Source organism: Artemia franciscana, chromosome 21, assembly GCF_032884065.1.
Source record: "Artemia franciscana chromosome 21, ASM3288406v1, whole genome shotgun sequence".
Taxonomy (NCBI): domain Eukaryota; kingdom Metazoa; phylum Arthropoda; class Branchiopoda; order Anostraca; family Artemiidae; genus Artemia; species Artemia franciscana.
In genome coordinates, this window is record NC_088883.1 from 4,970,658 (window position 1) to 4,991,202 (window position 20,545).

At 33.2% G+C, this 20,545-nt stretch overlaps 1 protein-coding gene across 1 annotated transcript; it reads right to left on the reverse strand.

The window, feature by feature from the left end:
• Positions 1–9,599: 9,599 nt before the first annotated feature.
• On the reverse strand, positions 9,600–18,760 carry LOC136040537 (neuropeptide Y receptor type 5-like). Its single transcript, XM_065724723.1, has 2 exons — positions 18,314–18,760; positions 9,600–10,445 (listed from the first exon to the last, which is right to left on the reverse strand). The coding sequence occupies exons 1-2, from the start codon at positions 18,715–18,717 to the stop codon at positions 9,695–9,697; spliced, it is 1,155 nt and encodes a 384-aa protein (XP_065580795.1). The 5' UTR covers positions 18,718–18,760; the 3' UTR covers positions 9,600–9,694.
• Positions 18,761–20,545: the final 1,785 nt, after the last annotated feature.

The window sequence follows — 20,545 nt, forward strand, 5'->3', positions numbered from 1 at the left end:
TGCAGATGAAGCATCTTCGTTGATCAATGCCATTATTTTTTGTTTCTTGAGAAACAAATAACTAGCCTTTGCGATACCTGTTTGATTTTCGAACCGCTTTTGTAAAATTTTACGCCATTAAAAAGAACGTGAAGTTTTGAGTCACAACATTTTTACTCTTTCGAATATTGGTAAATAACCGCTTGACGCGAGATTTTTTAATTTTCAAAGGCTACCTCAGTGCTAAACTGACTCTTTATTCCTTTTGAAACACCAGTTTTGTTGGAACTTACTTGCTCTGAATGTTTGAGTGGGGTTAAATCACCTAGAGCTAGAAAGCTTGGAGATACTAAGTGTTACAAAAACTTTCTTGCAGATAGCTCTCCTGTTATTGTACGCCTGTATCAGTCCTATGATTCAATATATCTTTTCTTTTCTAGAGCAACATTGCCAAGTTCAACCCGAATGTATACGAAGTTTTATCATAAAGGAAAAGTTCTTGGATTTTATTCCAGTCACTTTTCTTCTTTTGAAGGAAATGCCGTTACAGTTCCAATCTGAGTTAAAGGCAGGCTAATAAATAATCATATCCGTCAATTATAGCTTACTAGCTGTTGGGGTGGTGCTTCGCTGGTCTGTGATTTCTCTTTGAGTGTCCTGATCGTCATTTATATTCCCTGTGTCCCGGTCGTCATTTGTCTCCCGGTGCTTTGTTGATGGTGATTGCTAATCGAACATTCCTCTTTCTCTTAGTCGCTTTCTCTTTGAGTGTCCGGGTCGTCATTTATATTCCCTATGTCCCGGTGTCCCAGTCGTCATTTGTGTGCCGATGTCCCGGTCTTTAATTTCGTCAGTCGACAAACATGACGTCAGTCGACACACAAACATGACGTCACTCGACACACACACACACACACACAGACAACTTATTTTTATATATATAGATATGCTCCAGTCTTTCATCCATAAATCGGGACATAAAAAAATAGTCAAACATAAGGAATGGTTGTTGAAGATCGTCTGAACCTCGGATATTGAGGCTGAACGATGTATATTTTCAAGTGACAATTAGTGACATGACTTGTACCATAGGATTAAGTGACACTGGTCCTATCGAAAGTATTCTTTGTAAGTACACATGATTTGGCCTTAGTTTCCATAGCTAAACGAGTAAAAAAAAGACCAACCAGTCTTACCAACGGCACATTTGTTGGCTTTTCAGCCACCAAAGGCCCTTCGGCCCATTATTTCTGTACATAAGGTGAGCTTCAACAAATTTTGAAAATAAAATTTTCAAATTTTACATATACAACCATACAAAAATAAAGCTGGAATAGTTATTTGGAATTAAAGTAATAATAAATTATTATAATATAATATTTTAGTTACTAATATAATTATTAATATAATATTTATGATATTAGTATAATACTTAAAGTTGTAATAAAATTATACACAGAATTATTAGAATTATTTAGGTTTAGTGTACAGTAGGCTACCCGTAGTTAAATTGCTATACCATATTACCCAGTATCACCATATCATGATGCTACACCATGATGAAACACCATATTAAAAACAATATATATATTTTCGATCATGGTATGTTTTTGCTATTCAAAATTACAAGTAAATCTAAAGTGTCAATATGTAATTGTTAACGTTAATCATTTTCATCTCCCTATATCTATTTTCTTCTATCCTAGGTCTTTAGTTGTGGCTTATAAAATCATTCATGTTGCGTTTTAGTATTACGTTTTTCCCTTTACAATGTAAAGGGAAAACAATGTCAAATATAATTGAGAACAACTATACTTCGCTTTGGTAATGCATTAGGACAGCAGAAGCCAAAAATAGTGTTTAATTTTTAAATAGAATTTGCAGAATTTATAACTAAAAATGGCTATTCACCGAATCAGATTTACAATCCGGATGAGTCAGAAAATGTTTACCAACTCGTTCTCTCACTTTCGAGTCCGAACGCAATGTAGCGGGACATGATTCAAGCAAGGAGAGAACAACTATACTTTGCGGTGGTAATGTATTAGGTCAGCAAAAGCCAAAATCAGTTGTTGATTTTAAAATAGACTTTGCAGAACTTACAACTAAAAATGGTTATTCACCGGACCAGATTTACAATCTGGATGAGTCAGGAAATGCGTACCAACTCGTTCTCTCGCTTTTGAGTCCGAACGCAATGTAGCGGGACCTAAGTTAAGCATTGCATCAGGACAGTATAAGCTAAATTTAGTTGTTGTTAGAAAGGCCAAAAAGCCACGTTCGTTCAAAGGCACTAGAGCTGAAAATGTGCCAGTGCATTACTACAGTCCAACCAGAGCATGGATGAATAAAATAATTTTTCAATATTTATTTGAAAAGCACTTCATTCCCGATAGATAATACCACAGGTCATCTCGCAGAAGTTCTCAAACCAGCTGATGGACAAATTATTGTTACGTTTTTACCACCTAATGTGACTACACTCATTCTGTCGATGGAACAAGGTGTAATAGCGGCAACAAAGAAAATTTACAGGTTGAACTTCATAAGAAAAAAAAATGTTGACGAGAGAGACAATCTTTTTGATTTTTGGAAAGATTTAACTAAATTGGATATTATATATGAAATTGCAGCTGCACGGAAATCAGTAAAATCATCTACTCTTTTGAGGTCATGAAGATAACTATTGCTAAGTATAAAAAAGTTTTTAACAATAATTTAACAGCAGAAGATGACGAAGAAGAAGAATGGGTTGCTAAATTACCGAAATGGTGTGAAATGTTCCTGGAGGGCAAAACACAGACGAAAGAAATATTGTCGAATGAATGAGCCGCAACACCAATGACTCTTGCTTCGAACACCTCATCGATGAACAAAGCGTAAACAGGGCAAGAGGTACAAAAGCAAACGATGAGGCACTTGAAGAGGAAGACGACGAACCGACTACAGAAAATCAAATGACGCATGACGAGGCATTGAAACACGCCAACTGTCTCCTTTGTTATTTATAACAAGACAAGGACGTGCTATAGGCGAATAAACTCGTTTTGCGGAAAATTCAGTCACAAAAAAAGAGTTATATGACAAAAAAAAACGCAAGTGAGTGATTTTCAGAAAGTTAATTTAGGACACTGATTTGTTTTTTTTAATATACTTTAAAAGCGTAAATAATACTACGTTTGTTACAACAGTAATGATACTACAGTAATAATAGTAATTATACAATAGTAATAATACTATTGATTTGTCGATCTTTCTTCGATTGATTACCATAATGTCATTCCATTTATTACTTGTTCCCGTTCTTTGTTTTAAATACACGTTCCAATAAGCGTAGCTGTTTTTCTATGTGCCTTAAACCCTTTTTTCTAACATGAGGATTATCCGTGAAAATCGATTATTCGCGGCCCTCATGTCACCCTAGTCCAGGGATAATCGAGAGTCGACTGTACTCCACAACTGTCATTTTTGTATACTGTTGGGGTTGAAATTAAATTATTATTATTTTACAATATACTCGTATTTGGGAGCATATAAACACCCATACTTTTGTCCATCCAGATAAATGGCGGATCTTAATCTCCAAACACATACCGTAGGATAAAACATTTTTGTATTCACGCGATGTTCTCCACATTCTCCTGTATTCTTTCACACGGTTTATGATATACTCCATTATATGAAATAGGTTTGCTTCGTTGAAAACAGTGCCCGTAATATATAAATAGATTTTCACCCCTTACGTGACAGACACCTGTTCGAGTTTCTGCAGTTGACACTAGTCCAGTTAAATAAATAAACTTTCTTCACGCTCAAAGATATGGCGTGTCAGATTTTGTTATATCAAAAGGAAATTTCATACAAAATGTTTAATAACATTAGGCAATAATGATACCTAAATACTGATCATGCTGTATGACTAAGGCTATTTCTAGATTATTTCCTCCCTCCCAAAAAAAAAGGCTAATTACAGGCATTCCTATTTTAAATCTATAAAAGAGAAAATGTTTCAAAAATATTTATATTAATCTCTTACCTCTTCTCTCTTTTCTTTTACTCTTTATTTTCAGACGGCTCTTATTATCCTCTAGTCCCTTCTTTGGTTTCAATTTTTGACGAAACCTCAAGATACAGGAAGCCTTAACACACCTAAGCACACCCATGACTCCCCACAGTCTGTAGGAAGAGGCCTATAAGTTATGAAATTTGCCCATTGTTTACGTATAGTATTTTTGATTCATTTGGAAGTATACAGACTTTTGGGGGGGGATTTCTGCTTGGAGTGTATTTCCATAGGAAGAATCTTCCATGAGAAGGTAAATTACAGCAGGGGGTGAATTTTCCTGGGGAAATTTATCACTGGGGGGTTGAACGGAATTCCTATACGAAATCCTTGCTAATTGTCCCTAATTCTCTTTGGCGACTCGATTTTGCATTTGGGGAGGCTTTGGGGGAATTATCCGGGTACTAGTTTCCACGTAATTTGAAATCCGGGAAAAAATTTCCACGGAAGGTTATATAGAGCGGGTGTTAGAATACATAGCTTAGACAGTAAAATTACTTTTTTGTTCATGAATTCCATGTGAAAGGTAACCGCCAGAGGTGTCACTAGCCAAAATGTTGGAAAAAGGGGCGACGGATTTCTACGGAGGGTTTCTCGTGAGGGGGGGATATTTCTTGGAGATTGAGTTAGATTTGCCACATTGTTTGCAAAAAAATAACCACAAAGTAAATAAAAAATGAACTTTTTAACTGAAAGTAAGGAGCAACATTAAAAATCAAAACAAATGGAATTTTTCCGTATATTAAGGGCTGCTCCCTGCTTCCTCTTTAAGCTAAAGTTTGTCCCGATAACGTAAGAACAAAAATTGAACGCCAGGGACCATTTAATTAGAATAGGACGATTTTTTTAAGTGCTAAAAGCTTTATAGTTCGTGGTAACGAACTGTAAGTAAAGAGTGACGTGGCTCAATAGTATCAAAAATCTAAAAAACAACAAATTTTTAAACCAATAAGTATGTTCAGAAATTGGCTTATTATGTAGATTCCAAATATATAAGTTCTATTAATTTTTTTTTTTAATTTTTTTCTTCACATACAAAACCAAAACATATCTTCTACAAAATACTTCCGCGCTAAGAAAATTTGAATTAGCTCTACCCATCAAAGGACAGGAGCTTGAGAAAATTTACCTGATTTTTGAAACAGGGGGAAACACTCCCCATAAAAGTCAACGAATGCTAACGAAAATTATGCTATCAAATTCAGCGTATCAGAAAAAAACTGCTGTAATGGTTTCAAGTTCCTATATGCAAAAATGTGGAACTTCATATTTTTGGCAAGAAAAAGGATCACGGATGCGTGTCTGTTCGTTTTTGTTTTTATTCCGTTTTAATTTTTCATGTTCGGTAAGCCAAATTTGAATCTACATTAGTTGAAAAGTGTTTAGAGATTGAATATAAAAAAAAAAACTAAAAAAAAGGAGTGACATTAAAACTTAAAACGAGAAGAAGTAATCCCGTAGATGTAAGGGAATAACGAATCCCCTCCTCAGCACCTCGCTCTTTACGCTGAAGTTTAACTCTTCGTCACAACTCTACTTTTAAAGTAATAATGAACTTTAACATAAAGAACGGGGCGTTGAGGAGGGGACTGCCACTTTTATATACGGAATAATTTCAGTTCGTAATAAGTTTTAATGTCGCTCCTTACTTTCAGTTAAAAAAAAAGTCTTGTTTTTTCTATCTAATTTTAAATAATAGCGATTTCTAATCTTCTCCAGACCCCTAACACCTAACTAGGCTCCTGCCCGAAAAAGCTTGTTTATCTACTCTAATAGAGTTTTTTTTTTTCATTTGTCTTTTTTTGTTTGTTGTTTTTTTTTTATATGCTTAGCCTACTAATGGAAATTTTGATAGTAGCAGGACCCTCAATATATCTATACATGTTCCTTTTTCATCTTTAGTCACTTCCTATAAAATTTATCTTTCTTGTATTTATCTATTTGTCTTTACAAGACAAAGGAAAATAAACGATTCATCTTGTTTAGCACTTGGATTTACAAGTGCTATTACTGCTAATGTGTAAAATCCAATGTGTTGGTTTGTTCGAATTAAATGTCGCTGAAGATGCGCATTTAATTACATATGTATGATATGTTGAAGAGAATGATATAAGTGATCAGGGCCGTCATGTAAAGAGGGGACGTCCCTGATATTTTTGGGCACTCGGTAAAAAAAAAAAAGATTTTTTCGACGCCACCAAAAATTTTTGTTCGGTTAAACAAAGACACCGAAAACACTGACATCTCATCAACAGAAACCTCCAACTTGGTCGGTAAACACAGCAGTTTCACTGGCTCCTGCCGTGATTTGACAGATGATGTCAAAATTTGCATTTCGGTTGAATAGGCAGCATAAATATAGTAACATTTTTTTTTTTTTTTTTTTTTTTTTTTTTTTTTTTTTTTTTTTTTTTTTTTAATTTAAATAAGAACCGTATAATGTGAAATAATTCTACTGGGCTTTGAACAGACATTGCACTGTCAATGTCAGGGCACAGAACTGGTCTTCAAGCACTAATCACAAGGAAAACACACCATATTCTCTCAACGCAGCGCATGTTCCACAGAGCAGATCTTGAATCCAAATTAAATATTAAAAAAACAAGTTTTTTCAACTGAAAGTAAGGAGCGACATTAAAATTAAAACAATCAGAAGTTATTCCGTATATGAAAGGGGCTGTTCCATCCTCAACGCCCCGCTCTTTACGCTAAAGTTTGGCCGTTTCTCACAACTCTACTTTTTAAAACAATAAAAAACTTTAGCGTAAAGAGCGAGGCGTTGAGGATGGAACAGCCCCTTTCACATACGGAATAATTTCTGTTCGTTTTAAGTTTTAATGTCACTTCTTAGTTTACTAGTTTGACCCTCTCTCACAACTCTACTTCTTAAAACAATAAAAAAACATTAGCGTAAAGAGCGAAGCATTGAGGGTGGAACAGCCCCTTTCATATACAAAATAATTTCTGTTCACTTCACGTTTTAATGACGCTCCTTACTTTCAGTTGAAAAAACATGTTTTTTTATTTAATTTCTGAACGTTCATGAATTAATGCAGGTTTTGATTTTGGCTCTCCGCAAATGAATAATTAAAACGAAATTTGAATATTAATTTTTTTTGCTAAATGGTTTTCTCACAGTTTTGATAAGACGATTTTGAGAAAAAGGAGGGGGGAAGAGGCCTTGTGTCCCTCCAATTTTTGATTACTGAAAAGGCAACTAGAACTTTTAATTTTTACGAACGTTTTTGTTAGTAATAAATATACGTAACTTACCAATTAACTTTCGTAACGAGCTTCTATATTCATATATTTAGGAGGAGGTTAACCTCCTCGTATGTGTAATAATGTCTGTTTGTTTCAAGTTTTAATGCTGCTCCTTATATCCAGTTGAAAAAACTTTTTCATATTTATTTTTTCATTATTTTTTTTCAAGAATGCTAGAAAATCCTGCGCCCCTTTCATGGAAATTACCTTCCCCATGATAAATTCTCGATGGATAAGATCATTCCACGTAACTCCCTCCGCTTAACCCCCTCCCCCAACCAGAAAAATCCCCCTGAAAACGTCTGTATACTTCCCAACAACCATTACTATGTGTAAACAATGGTCAAAGTTTGTAACTTGTAGCCCCTCCCTCGGGGACTGTGGAGGAGTAAGTCACCCCTAAAAACATAGTTATTAGGTTTTTTGACTATGCTAAAAAAGGGCTATCTCAAAATTTTGATCCGTTGACTTTGGGGGAAAGTGAGCGTGGGAGGAGGCCTAGGTGCCCTCCAATTTTTCTGGTCACTTATAAAGGGCATTAAAACTTTTATTATCTATTAGAATGAGCCCTTTCGCGACATTTTAGAACCACTGGGTCGATACGATCACCCCTGGGGAAAAGAAAAAATGAAATAAAAATAAACACGCACCCGTGATCGTATAAGTAACAAAGTATAAGTAACAAAAGTTACAAACTACATTAAAAGAATATAAATTACAAGTTGGACAATACACAAAGCTTTATGAAGATACAGGAGCTGCTTACACCTCAAATTTGTGCTATTGGGAAGTGCGCTGGATATCTCGTACAAAAGTTGTTCCGTGGGTGCTTTAATTCACAAAAGACAGCTGTTTTACTCGAAGAAAGTTACAAGCTGTTGGCAAATATGTTTAGGGATAATAATTTTGTATTATAAAAATTACCTATCTGGTCTAAATTTTAGAAAAATTAAGTTTTTTGTTAATCAATGCAAGGGCCACAAATGCGTCTAATGAGTCAAAAAAGTAAAGTATAAGCATTCCTAAGAAATGGAGAAAAATTTCGGAAAAAAAAATTAGTTTGACCCTGTTCCACTTTAAAATCTATGCACCCTAGATAATAGAAAAGCAAACAAAATGTATTTTCTGATCCCTTGGATGCTTTGTCAATTAGTCTCTTTTTATTACTTTTCTTTGTATAAAAACTTTGGTATAATTAGTTTTTTTGGTATAATAAAGTAATAAAGTATATATATATATATATATATATATATATATATATATATATATATATATATATATATATATATATATATATATATTATATATTAGTCGTGATTTTTACTATCAGAAAAAAATGCTTGCAGTGACAATTTCTTTTTTCTAACTTTTTTAACTTTTTCTTTAAGTTAGAAATTTTTCAGCATTGGTCTTGATTTTACAAAATATGTGTGGAGAAAGAATACATTTATCGACGAAAAAGATGTTTAAATTAAGAAGTAGTGGGAACAAAAATTTGACTAAATTATCCTGTGATATTTGTTTAATACATAAATTTCATAATATACCTCAAATTTAATTTTGGCTGGATATTAATAGTAAATAGAATAGTTTGTTAAATAAAATCAACTTTGCAGTGACACAATGTTTTGAGTGACACAACTTTGTAGGTTTACACAAGTATTCTCTTTCATCCTCAAAATAAAAAGATTTGTTTAAGTTTTCTCATAATTTCCAATATACTTGAAGTAATTATTCTGTTTATATTTGTCTTAGTTTCCAAAAGTTCTCTGTTCCAATTTTGCTCGTGAAGCTTCATCAAGAAACTCAGTAGCAATAACACTTTGACTGAATTTGATGGACAAAACCAGGGAAAGAGTTTCTAGAGACGGATATTTGTTGATATGAGATTTGAGGATACGGGCCTGTGGCTAATGAGATAATTAAAATGAAATGAAAATAGAATGATGAATGAAACTTTAAATTAAGAAAGAAAACAATTATCAAATACAAATAAAAGTCAAAATATTTTTGCTTCGTATCTGGAAACCTTTGTCAACGCAAATGAAAGGAAAAAGATCAGATTAAACTCTTGATAATTAGGAAAAAACATAAAAGATGAGAAAAAAATGAAAAATCCCCTAAATATTTTTTTTTTTTTTTTAGGTCAGATACCTTACGATTTTATCGTTTGATGCGTAACAATATAACGTCGTTGTGAGAAATAACATTCACTTGATTCACTGTTAGATAATATGATGTTTATACCTTTCTACGTTTTTTCTAATTTTACAAATACAGTTAACAGTTAAAATAATAACTGAAATTTAACTTTTATTAACATGTAATAATGATAATTTATATATTCCACATCAAAGAATAAACACTTGAATAATATGAATTTATATCTCAACGATGAGTGCTAAGTAATATTTTTGTCTTAGTATTTTCAAAAAGTTTAGGGTTCTTTTTTTGTGGTAAATCCAATGGTTTCGCCATTTCTCTTATGACTGTTGACGATGCACATTCACAGTTCATGCAATTTCTTCCTTTGAAGTTGAATATCTCATAAATCCTTTTACGTATACTCACATTAAACCAGCCATAAATTAACGCATTGATAGTAGGTGACGTCATTGCCACAATATGACACAGTGCATATATTGTAAAGAACTGTTCAGTGTGTTCATTTGAAGGTAGTTGACTCCTCTCAATAGACTCCACCTGTGATTGTGTGACAAATATAGCGATATGTAATGGTAACCATGAAAGTGCAAACGTCAGTGCAACACACAGAAGAAGTGTGATCGCTCGACGGTTTCGGCGAATGGAGCGTAAGGGAGGCGCAGACTCACTCCCCTCCTTCTTCTGAAGATATTTAAATATTCTGAAATATGTAAAAGCTAATACAATAGCTGGTGCTAAATACTGCACCAATAAAATCAAGAGTGAATACATCGTTTTCATCATTTCAGATGGCCATTCTTCAACGCAAGTTTCGTGTAAATATATTCCTTCGAAGTAGACAACTTCCACATGAGAGAAATAAAACATTGGTGAAGACATCATAATACTTAGTAACCATATAAACGAAACAGATATGTAGACCTTACGACGAGTTCGATACTCATATGGTGTGCTTCTTAAGATTGTAGTACACCTGTAAAATAATGGAAATTTTACTTTTAAGACCAATCTTCATCCACTTTCAATCGGACATTTATCCCGGACGTGTTCGCAACTAGTTTTAGACCGGGTAAAGGCCAGAAAATGGCAAAAAAGTATTTTTGGCCTTTTCCTTAAAAGGCCCAAAATATTCAAAAACTCAATATTCGAACGATTTTGGGATTTTGGTACAAACTTTCCCCTCTCCCCCTCCTTGGAGCTTTTAATCTTATTAGAAAGTATTAGTATTAAAAATCCCGAAAGCATCAAGAATAACAAAATAAAAACGTTTTGTTTTCCCCCCACCATACCCAAATCAGGTTTGTGCATGCCTGAAAACTGTGATTTACGACTTTTCTTTTGATTATTTCCAACGTTATAAACTTCTAAGGGACGCAGCACATTTTTATAGGCGTTGCCATGTTGAACCTTATAAATTGGTAAGCAAAACAACTTTCATTTAAATTGGACAAAAAAAGATTTCAAACAGTTCGTACTAACGAACTGGACCCGGCTCAATAGTAGCCGAAACTCTAAAAAATGGAATTTTGATACGAATAATTACATCAAAAGACTCGCAATTTTATGCTGATTTTAAATATATAATTTTTATTAAAATTTAATTTCAAGTTTAGTCTCACCATTCAAAAGTTACATACCTGATAAAATTCCCTTAATCTTGTTAGCATAATATTTGCATATGAGAGGATACAACAAACCTACTATCACCCAAATAGCAATTCATTTCTCATTTTGTAATATTTTATTTCGAAAATATTCTGATAAAATTCTTTGTTTTGTATTAAAAAGTACAAAATTTACTCGTTGTGTATATTTGAAATTATAAATTCTTTCTTCGTAGTAAATGTATGACTGAACAAAAATCAAAATTCTGCAAGACATTTTTTTTTTTTTTTTTAATAAAACAACTAAAGGCTCGGCAAGTGAAAACATCGTTCTTGTCTTAACATAATGATGCAAAATGTATGTTTTCTCATAACTACGATACGATACAAACTTTCCTAATAAACACAATTATAACTCTTTACTTTATACAACTACTGCACTAATGGAAAAACATATAACTAAATGTATTTTTAATGTTTAACCAAACCTGGTACCCGGTAATTGTATGCCCATATCAACTAGGCCGGGAACGGTTCATTTTTAAAATAGAAAATTGTTGCTATTGAACTTTTTGGGCTATTGAACACTGTGGCATCAATAGTTTCTTTTTGTTTAAGATGCATGATTGAATAAAAAAATGCCAAAAGTCTCCTTTGCAGGCTCCAAATTGTCATCCAAGGTGAAAAACTGTCATAAAATCTCTCGTCAAAGTCATAAAAGAGTTTAAAAGCGTAAAGATAAAGACAACCGAGTGATGCCTTTAATGTTTTTATTTTCTAATGAGTAAATACTAAAATGAACACTCAACTAAATTTTATACGAATTAAAATTAGTCAACATGGAGCTTCACCATGCCCATCTTCCATTCCCACCTGTATTTTTTTTTTTTTTTTTTTTTTTTTTTTTTTTTTTTTTTTTTTTTTTTTTTATAGCTTCTAAATAGGTTTAGATCAAACAGTTCGTGGTAACGAACTGTAGTAAGGAGCGACCCGGCTCAATAGTAAACGAAACACTAAAAAACGGAATTTTGATGCTGAAAGATATATCAAAATAATCGTATTTTTATGCTGATTTCAAATATATAAGTTTCATCAAATTTAGTCTTTGTCATCAAAAGTTACGAGCCTGAGAAAATTTGCCTTATTTTGGAAAATAGGGGGTAACACCCCCTAAAAGTCATAGGATCTTAACGAAAATTACACCATCGCATTCAGCGTATCAGAGAACCCTATAGAAAAAATTTCAAGGTCCAATCTACAAAAATGTGGAATTTCGTATTTTTTGCCAGAAGACAAATCACGGGTGCGTGTTTATTTGTTTTTTTGTTTTTTTTTGTTTTTTTTCCCAGGGGTCATCGTATCGACCAAGTGGTCCTAGAGTGTTGCAAGAGGGCTCATTCTAACGGAAATGAAAAGTTCTAGTGCCCTTTTTAAGTGACCAAAAAAATTGGAGGGCACCTAGGCCCCCTCCCACGCTCATTTTTTCCAAAATTCAACGGATCAAAATTTTGAGATAGCCATTTTGTTCCACATAGTCTAAAACCATAATAACTATGTCTTTGGGGATGACTTACCCCCCACAGTTCCTGGGGAAGGGGCTGCAAGTTACAAACTTTGACCAATGTTTACATACAGTAATGGTTACTGGGAAGTGTACCGACGTTATCAGGGGGATTTTTTTTGGTTTAGGTGTGGGGTTCAGGGGAGGGGGCTATATGGGAGGATCTTTCCTTGGAGGAATATTTCATGGGGGAAGAGAAATTCATTGAAAAGGGCGCAGGACTTTCTAGCATTACTATAAAAAAAAAAACAATGAAAATATAAACATGAAAAAGTTTTTTCAATCGAAAGTAAGGAGAAGCATTAAAACTTAAAAAGGAACAGAGATTATTACGCATATGAGGGGTTCTAAAAATACTTTAGCATAAAGAGCGAGGTATTTAGGAGGAGATAAACACTTCACTCTTTATGCTAAAATTTTGTTTAATAATTTCAACTATTTATTCTACGGCATTTCTGATTCAGGGGTCATTCTTGAAGAATTGGGATAAAACAAGATTTAGTGTGAAGAGCGAGGTATTAACGAGGGGACCAGCCCCCTCATATATATAATCAAAAATATAAGAATATAAAAGTTTGTTACGTAAGTTAATTCTTAAGTTACGTATTTTTTTTTTACTAATAAAAACGTTCGTTAAGAATAAAAGATCTAGGTGCCTTTTTAAGCAACTGAAAAATTGGAGGGCAACAAGACCTCCTTCCCCACCCCTTATTTCTCAAAATCATCTGATCAAAACTAAGAGAAAGCCATTTAGCCAAAACTACTTACTACAGTTCGTTACCACGAACTGTTTGAAAAGAATTAATACGGAAATTTCATTTTAATAATTTATGTACAGAGAGCCGAAATCAGACATGCATTAATTAAAAAAATTTCAGAAATTAGATAAAAAAAACAAGTTTTTTTAAATGAAAGTAAGGAGCGACATTAAAACTTAAAAAGAACAGAAATTACTCCGTATATGAAAGGGGCTTTTCCTCCTCGACACCCCGCTCCTTGCGCTAAAGTTTGATTCTTTCTCGCAACTCTACTTTTTAAAACAATAAAAAACTTAAGCGTAAGGAGCGGGGTGTCGAGGAGGAAAAGCCCCTTTCATATACGGAGTAATTTCTGTTCGTTTTAAGTTTTAATGTCGCTCCTTACTTTCATTTAAAAAAACTTGTTTTTTTTATTTAATATTATACAGGCTTATATAGGTTAACACATTATACAACGTGTTATCTAAGGAGTATAAATTTTAGAAGATATATAAACAAAATAATAAAATCTGGGAAAAAATTCTAAAATTAAATAGAAGTTAAAAAAGGAAAAAAGAAACAGAACTACCAATGAGGATTTTCAAAGATTAAATTCCATAAGTCGTTATACTTGAAAAAAAGATCCAATTATCAGATAATATTTGATCTAGAGCTAATATGATGTAGGGGTATAAGTATATATATATATATATATATATATATATATATATATATATATATATATATATATATATATATATGTATATATATTTATATAAGTACTATCTTTAGAAGTGAGAAATAATTGTGCATGTATTTATATTTTTTTTCTTGAAAACGGCTCCGTATTTCTTTCGGGAAAATTGGCATCCTGGGATATTCTGGCTTAAAAAAAAAACAGATCTAGTCAGAAGTTTGGGAAAAAATCGTTAAGACCCTTAATTTTAGGGAAAAGATATTTGAATAGCTTCATTTTTATATACATCAGTATTACATTGACGTTGTCATACTTATCACACTTACGTGGAAAAAATGAAGATTTTCGTTTACGGAGAAGTTTATATTAAATTTCTTAAAGAGCAAAAAACTGGTAATTGCAAAGATATTTGCAAATATTTTAACAAGGGATTACAATAAATCAAAAAACTTAAAAAAAAAGTTTGAAGTTTAGTAGAAATCATTGTTGGAAAAACATCATTACGGAAGTTCTTCTCTTATAAGTAGTATAAGCATTGTCTTTTTAGGACATGAAAAAACAGTTGAAAAGTTTTTGAATTCCAGTTCAGAATCACTAAAATTACTATCTAAACTGCAATATTTACAGTACCTGAGCAATAATTTCAGTTTTTTAATTCAAACTAGAAAAATTCATGAAAATTTAAAATTTGTGTTTTTTTAAGATAAAACCAACTTGCTACGTGATTAAGCTTACAGGTTTGAAAGCAATCATTTGTATAATGTCAGTAGAATGGCCCAAAAAACGACAGTTTTCAGCTATTATATGATGAATCTATTTTGACAAGAGATAACAACAATTCAAAAACCTTGAAAAAGAATACCAAGAGTTTCATGCTAAGTGCATATCGTTGTTAGAAATCGGACTAGCATCAATAATCAAATATTTTGAAAAAACTTCGGTATGAAATGACATGGGTAAAAAGCAAAAAACTGATAATTGCAAAAACAGCTGCCAACCTGATCAGTCTTTTCTTTACCCAATTTTACCTTTTCATCTTCACTTATTCCTAGCCTTATTGATTTAGTCTTTTTAATTTTCAAACGTATTTCAGAGCGGTAAACTCGCAAAATCTATAAGTTCATTCATTTTGCTCACACTTTCATCAAGAATGCTTAAATCATCAGCATAATCTAAGTCCAAGAGATTTTTACATGCCAATTTGGTTCCACATTCTCTCAATTGCCTTTCCTGAGCCTTTCAGCTGAGAACCAAGTCCTAGCCTTTCAGCTGAGAGCCTCTGAAAGGCTTGGCTAGATAAAATACCTTCTAGGTTTATAGGCCTTCTTCAAATCACCCTCGCCATGATTGCAATATAATTCAATCCACGTTTCAAAAATTGCATATTATCCCTGACAACCTTCTCCAAATTGACTGTAAGATAGCAAGAGACGTGGATTCGGCCTTACTGGATTTTGTATCAACAGATGTAAGTGCAATGATAGTCCATGTGATTCAACCGTAACAGAATCAAGCCAGTTTGTGGGTATCGCATGACGAAGTTTAAGCAGTCAATGCAAGGCAAGCTTCCGTCGGCAGCTGCATCTATCACGGTTTTCCAGATTTTCTGTCTGGAGTCTTTAGTTCTAAGAAATCTTTATCAACTCAAGTTGTGGAAGTCTTGTAATATGGGTGTCAGAAATACCTATACAAAGTTGTCATAAAATTAATGCCTATGCACCAAAGAACCTTAAATATGAAATTTCGTACTTTTTGCCATAAGGAAAAGAATATGGATGCATGTTTATTTGTTTTTTTGTTGTTTTTTTTTTGTTGTTTTTTTCGGGGTGATCGTATCGAACCAATGACAAAATAAGATCAGGAGAGGGCTTGCTCTAACGGAAATTATATTTTTAGGTCTTAATTTTGTGATCAAAACGATTGAAGAGCAATTAGATCTCAACCCCTCTCATTGCCTTTCTTCCAAAGTCGTACAATCAAAATTTTAAGACAGCCATTTTGATCAGCATAGTTGAAAAATCAAAAAATCATATCTCTGAGGTTGACACTGTTATGCATGTCTCTGGGGAAAGAGTTGTAGCTAATGAAATTTGTCTAGTGTTTGCATATATTATTTGTGATTGGGAAGTAAACAGAATTTTTTTTGGTGAGGGTGAATGTTCTGGGGGGGGGGGTGATTTTATGCAAGCAGGATTTTCCAGAAGGAGATCTTTCCGTGGGGAGGGAAAATTCCGGGGTGGATTTTCCAAGGAAAATTATACAAAGGGAATTTACCAGAATTTGTATACGAAATTCTTTTATTTGACTTACTTTTCCTATGACAACTCAGTTTTACGTGTGGATATGTGACGAGGGCGTTGCCCAGGGAAAATTTTCAAAGGAGTTGAAATTGTCTGTGGGATTTTTCCAAGGGGGATTTTTGGATTTTTCATGGGGGAATTTAACGCGGGAGAAGCTTTCTATTGAGGCATGGGAAGGGAAGAATTTCTAGGAATTTTTTTTCATGTAGGGAATATTTCCGACATGATTTGGAAAACGATTGGAAATAAAAAAGTAAGTCTTTTTTCCAACGAAATTAGGCTCAACAGAATTTTCAGTCGGTATTGTCCGCAAGTTTTATTGTGGGGTAGGGTGATTTTTGGCAGAGATAAAAATTTTGAAGGGAGGGGACATCTTACATCTTAAAGAATTTTAATGAAAATCACACCATCAGATTCCGTTTATCATAGAATCCTGTTGTAGGGATTTCAAGCTCCTACCGTCAAAAATACGGACTTTTGTATTTTTGTCAGAAAAAAGATCCCGGAAACGTCCATTTTGTTTATTGATTTTTATTCCCAGGGGCAATCGTATCGACCCAGTGGTTCTAGAAAATCGGAAAAGGGCTCATTCGAACGAAAAATAAAAGTTCTAGTGCCTTTTCCAAGTTAACAAAAATACTGGAGGGTAACTAGGCCCTCTCCTACGCCCTTTTTCTCCAAAATCGAGCTATGAAAAATTTTTGATAGCAATTTTGTTCAGCACAGTTGAAAGGTCCAATAATCATGTCTTTTGAGATAACATGACCACCCACTGCCCCTGGGGAAAGGTGTTTAAGTTAGCAAACGTGTCCATTGTGCAGGTATAAGTATTAACTACTGGGAAATGTGCATACATTTTCTGGTTGGGATTGGTGAATTTTCTGCTGGGGATTTTCCACGGGGAGAATTTTTCGTGGAGAAGAAAGTTTCCCCGGGGTGAGGATTCCTATACGATTTTTTTTTTATTTGTCTTAGTTTCTCTTTGCCGACTAAGCTTTACATCAGGAGTTGTTGAGGGTAATTGTCCGGAATAAATTCTACACGGGAATGAATTTCTAGAGGATATTTTTGTGAGGAGGGGGAAATTTTTCCGTGGAAGTGAGCCAGATTTCTCGGCATTATTTATAAACTGCTTTGAAATTGAATTAAAAAAAAATTCAACTCAAAGTAATAAGCAACGACAAAACTTAAAACGAACAGAAATTATTACGTATAAGAGGGGTGTTGCCCTCTGCAAAATATCTCACTCTTAACGCTAAAGTTTGAATTATGTCCGAATTCTTTAATAACAACTCCTGAAACAAAAGTCGCTTAATCTGAAGATTAAGAAGTTTTTTTAAAAGTACCTAAGAACTTTTGCGTGAAGAGCGAGGTGTTAATGAGGGGGGAACACCATCGTACACGTAAAATTTTCTGTCCGTACTAAGTTCTAGTGTTGCTCTTTAGTTACAATTGAAAACAACTCTTTTTTTGTATTTAATCTGCTTCAAAGACCTTTCCAAGGAGTATAGAAATTTATAAGAATGGTAACTGGCACTATTGTAGACAAAAAAATATATTAACGCCATCTAGAATTTGGCAGGACTTGGGTTTTTTCAGTGATATCACATGATATATATTTATATTATATCACATGATAATATTTTTCTGGATTATTTATTTAGTGTAATTGGTAAAATTAGGTTAGTAATAAGTATTTAATCTCAGTTCCTGACATAAAAAAGATTACAAAGCTTGAAAAAATGTCAAATGTCTTGAAAAAATGCCAAATACTAGATGGTTTTGACAGTTTATTTTGTCGACACTGGTGCCAGTTTTCACTTTTGCAAGTTACCCATACTCTTTGCACCATTCCTTGATGTATGAAAGAAAAAGGCACAATGAGCTCATCAAAACACCAGCTGTCTGTGACGTTTTACAAACTATTATGCCTAATACTAACCTCTCAATGGCGATTGCAACAATAGTCCCAGTAGAAACTAAAACACTAGTTGTTTCTGCACCAGACTTAAGCCTGCACAGAATTTCACCAAGAGACCAATGTCGCTTAAGTATTATCACCAGTGTCAACGGCATCACAGATAAACACATACCCAAATCAGACATAGCCAAGTTCAAAATAAAAATGCTTGTAGTTGAAACACTGGCTTTAGGCCTTAAAATTGCAGCAAATATCAACGAGTTGAGTAGTACACCAAGAATTATCAAAATGCAGTATATGGTGATGAAAACAGCTCGTTTTGCAGCTGGAAAATGCCATCCGTTTCTAATAAGTTCTGTTATGTTTTTTATTTCATTTAGACTGATATTAAATACTAAAACATCTGTAAACACTTCTTCGTTCATGCTTATGTCTCTAATTGGAAACTTACGGATGCACTAGTTTCTCTCAAAGCATTTCTTTCTTGGTGAAATTTCTAAATATGCGCAGTCCTCTTAATGGAAATATTTCAGCCTTCACACCAGCTTTCAAATGAGAAATGAAGCAATTCTCTAAAATCCTGCCGTAAAAGTCTGAATAATCAAACAGTTTGCGGTAAAAAAAAAAAGATTGTAAATAAAATGCGTTCCATATCAGTTGTTACTGGAACTCCAAAAATAGGAATTAGTTTTATTCCAAACATTTAAAATTCTTTAAATTTCAAGTTATCCTTCAAAAGCATTAAAAAATAAGAATGTTTGCACTAAGTAGATTGGGGAGAAAACTCAAAAAATATATAGTGATTATGCCAATAATTATATTGTCAAATTTAGCATGTCTGAGAACATTGTTTCTTAGGTTTTCATATATAATAATACAAAATTTTTCATTTTTATCTTAGATCTGTACTTTGTTTGTTGGATGTTTATTTTCCTCTGGGGTGGTTTCAACAAGCCAATGTTTTAGAATGCTAGGAAGGCGTTCATTTTAACGAAACTCAAATTTCTATTTCTCTTTTAGATAATAAAATATATAGTTCCTCAATAATGTCGGATTTCTACCGTTTGGTGCTTGAAATGAAATTTTTAGACACAAAATCAGTTTGGAACTATCAAAAAATTATATAGCTAGCCAAGGGCGTATCCAGGATTTTATTTGGGGAGGGTAATTTTTTCAGACTGAAGGGAGGAGGGTAAAAAACTTTCAGAAACGTGTCAAAAGTTTTTTATATGAATTTGTGTTGCGTTTTCACAAGTCCGATAAAAATTTAAGGGGGTAACCCTATGACTCCTCCTAGAAACAGCTTTTTACTTACCCCGCTAGTTTCCAATAATATCATAGGAAAGTTTTTATTTCTATCAATTTGTATTTCAAAAGAAAGAAAAGGGCTTCACCAGGCTCGAAATGCTGTCGGGTCAAAATATATATATATATATATATATATATATATATATATATATATATATATATATATATATATATATATATATATATATATATATATATATATATATATGTATATTCAAATATGAAAGGGGCTGCTTCCTCATCAACACCCCGCTGTTTAGGCTAAAGTTTGACTCTTTCTCTCAACTCTTCTTTTTAAAACAGTAATTTCTGTTCGTTTTAAGTTTTAATGTCGCTCCTTACTTTCAATTGAAAAAACTTGTTTTTTTATTTAATTTCTGAACGTTTTTGAATCAATGCATGTTTTGATTTTGGCTCTCCGCAGAGGAATAATTAAAACGAAATTTGCATATTTTTTTTTTTGATAAATGGCTTTCTCATAATTTTGATCGAATGATTTTGAGAAAAAAGAGCGGGGAGGAAGCCTAGTTGTCCTCCAATTTTTGGTTAATTAAAAAGGCAACTAGAAATTTTAATTTTTCGCTAATCTTTTTATTAGTAAAAGATATTAGTAAAGATAATTAGCTTACGTAAAGAACTTTTTATTCTCATGTTTTTATTACATATATGAGAGGGTTCGCCCCCTCGTCAGTACCTCTCTCTTTACACTAAATCTTAAATTTTGTCCCCATTCACTAAGAATGACCCCTAAATCACAAAGGCCGTAGAATAAATAGTTGACATTACTAAAAATACTTCAGCGTAAAGAGCGAGGTATTAGGAGGAGGTGAGCCCCTTGTTTTAAGTTTTAATGCTGCTCCTTACTTCCAGCTGAAAAAAACTTTTTTTAATTTATTTTTTCATGTTTTTTTTAATAATGCTAGTAAATCCTGCGCTCCCTTCATG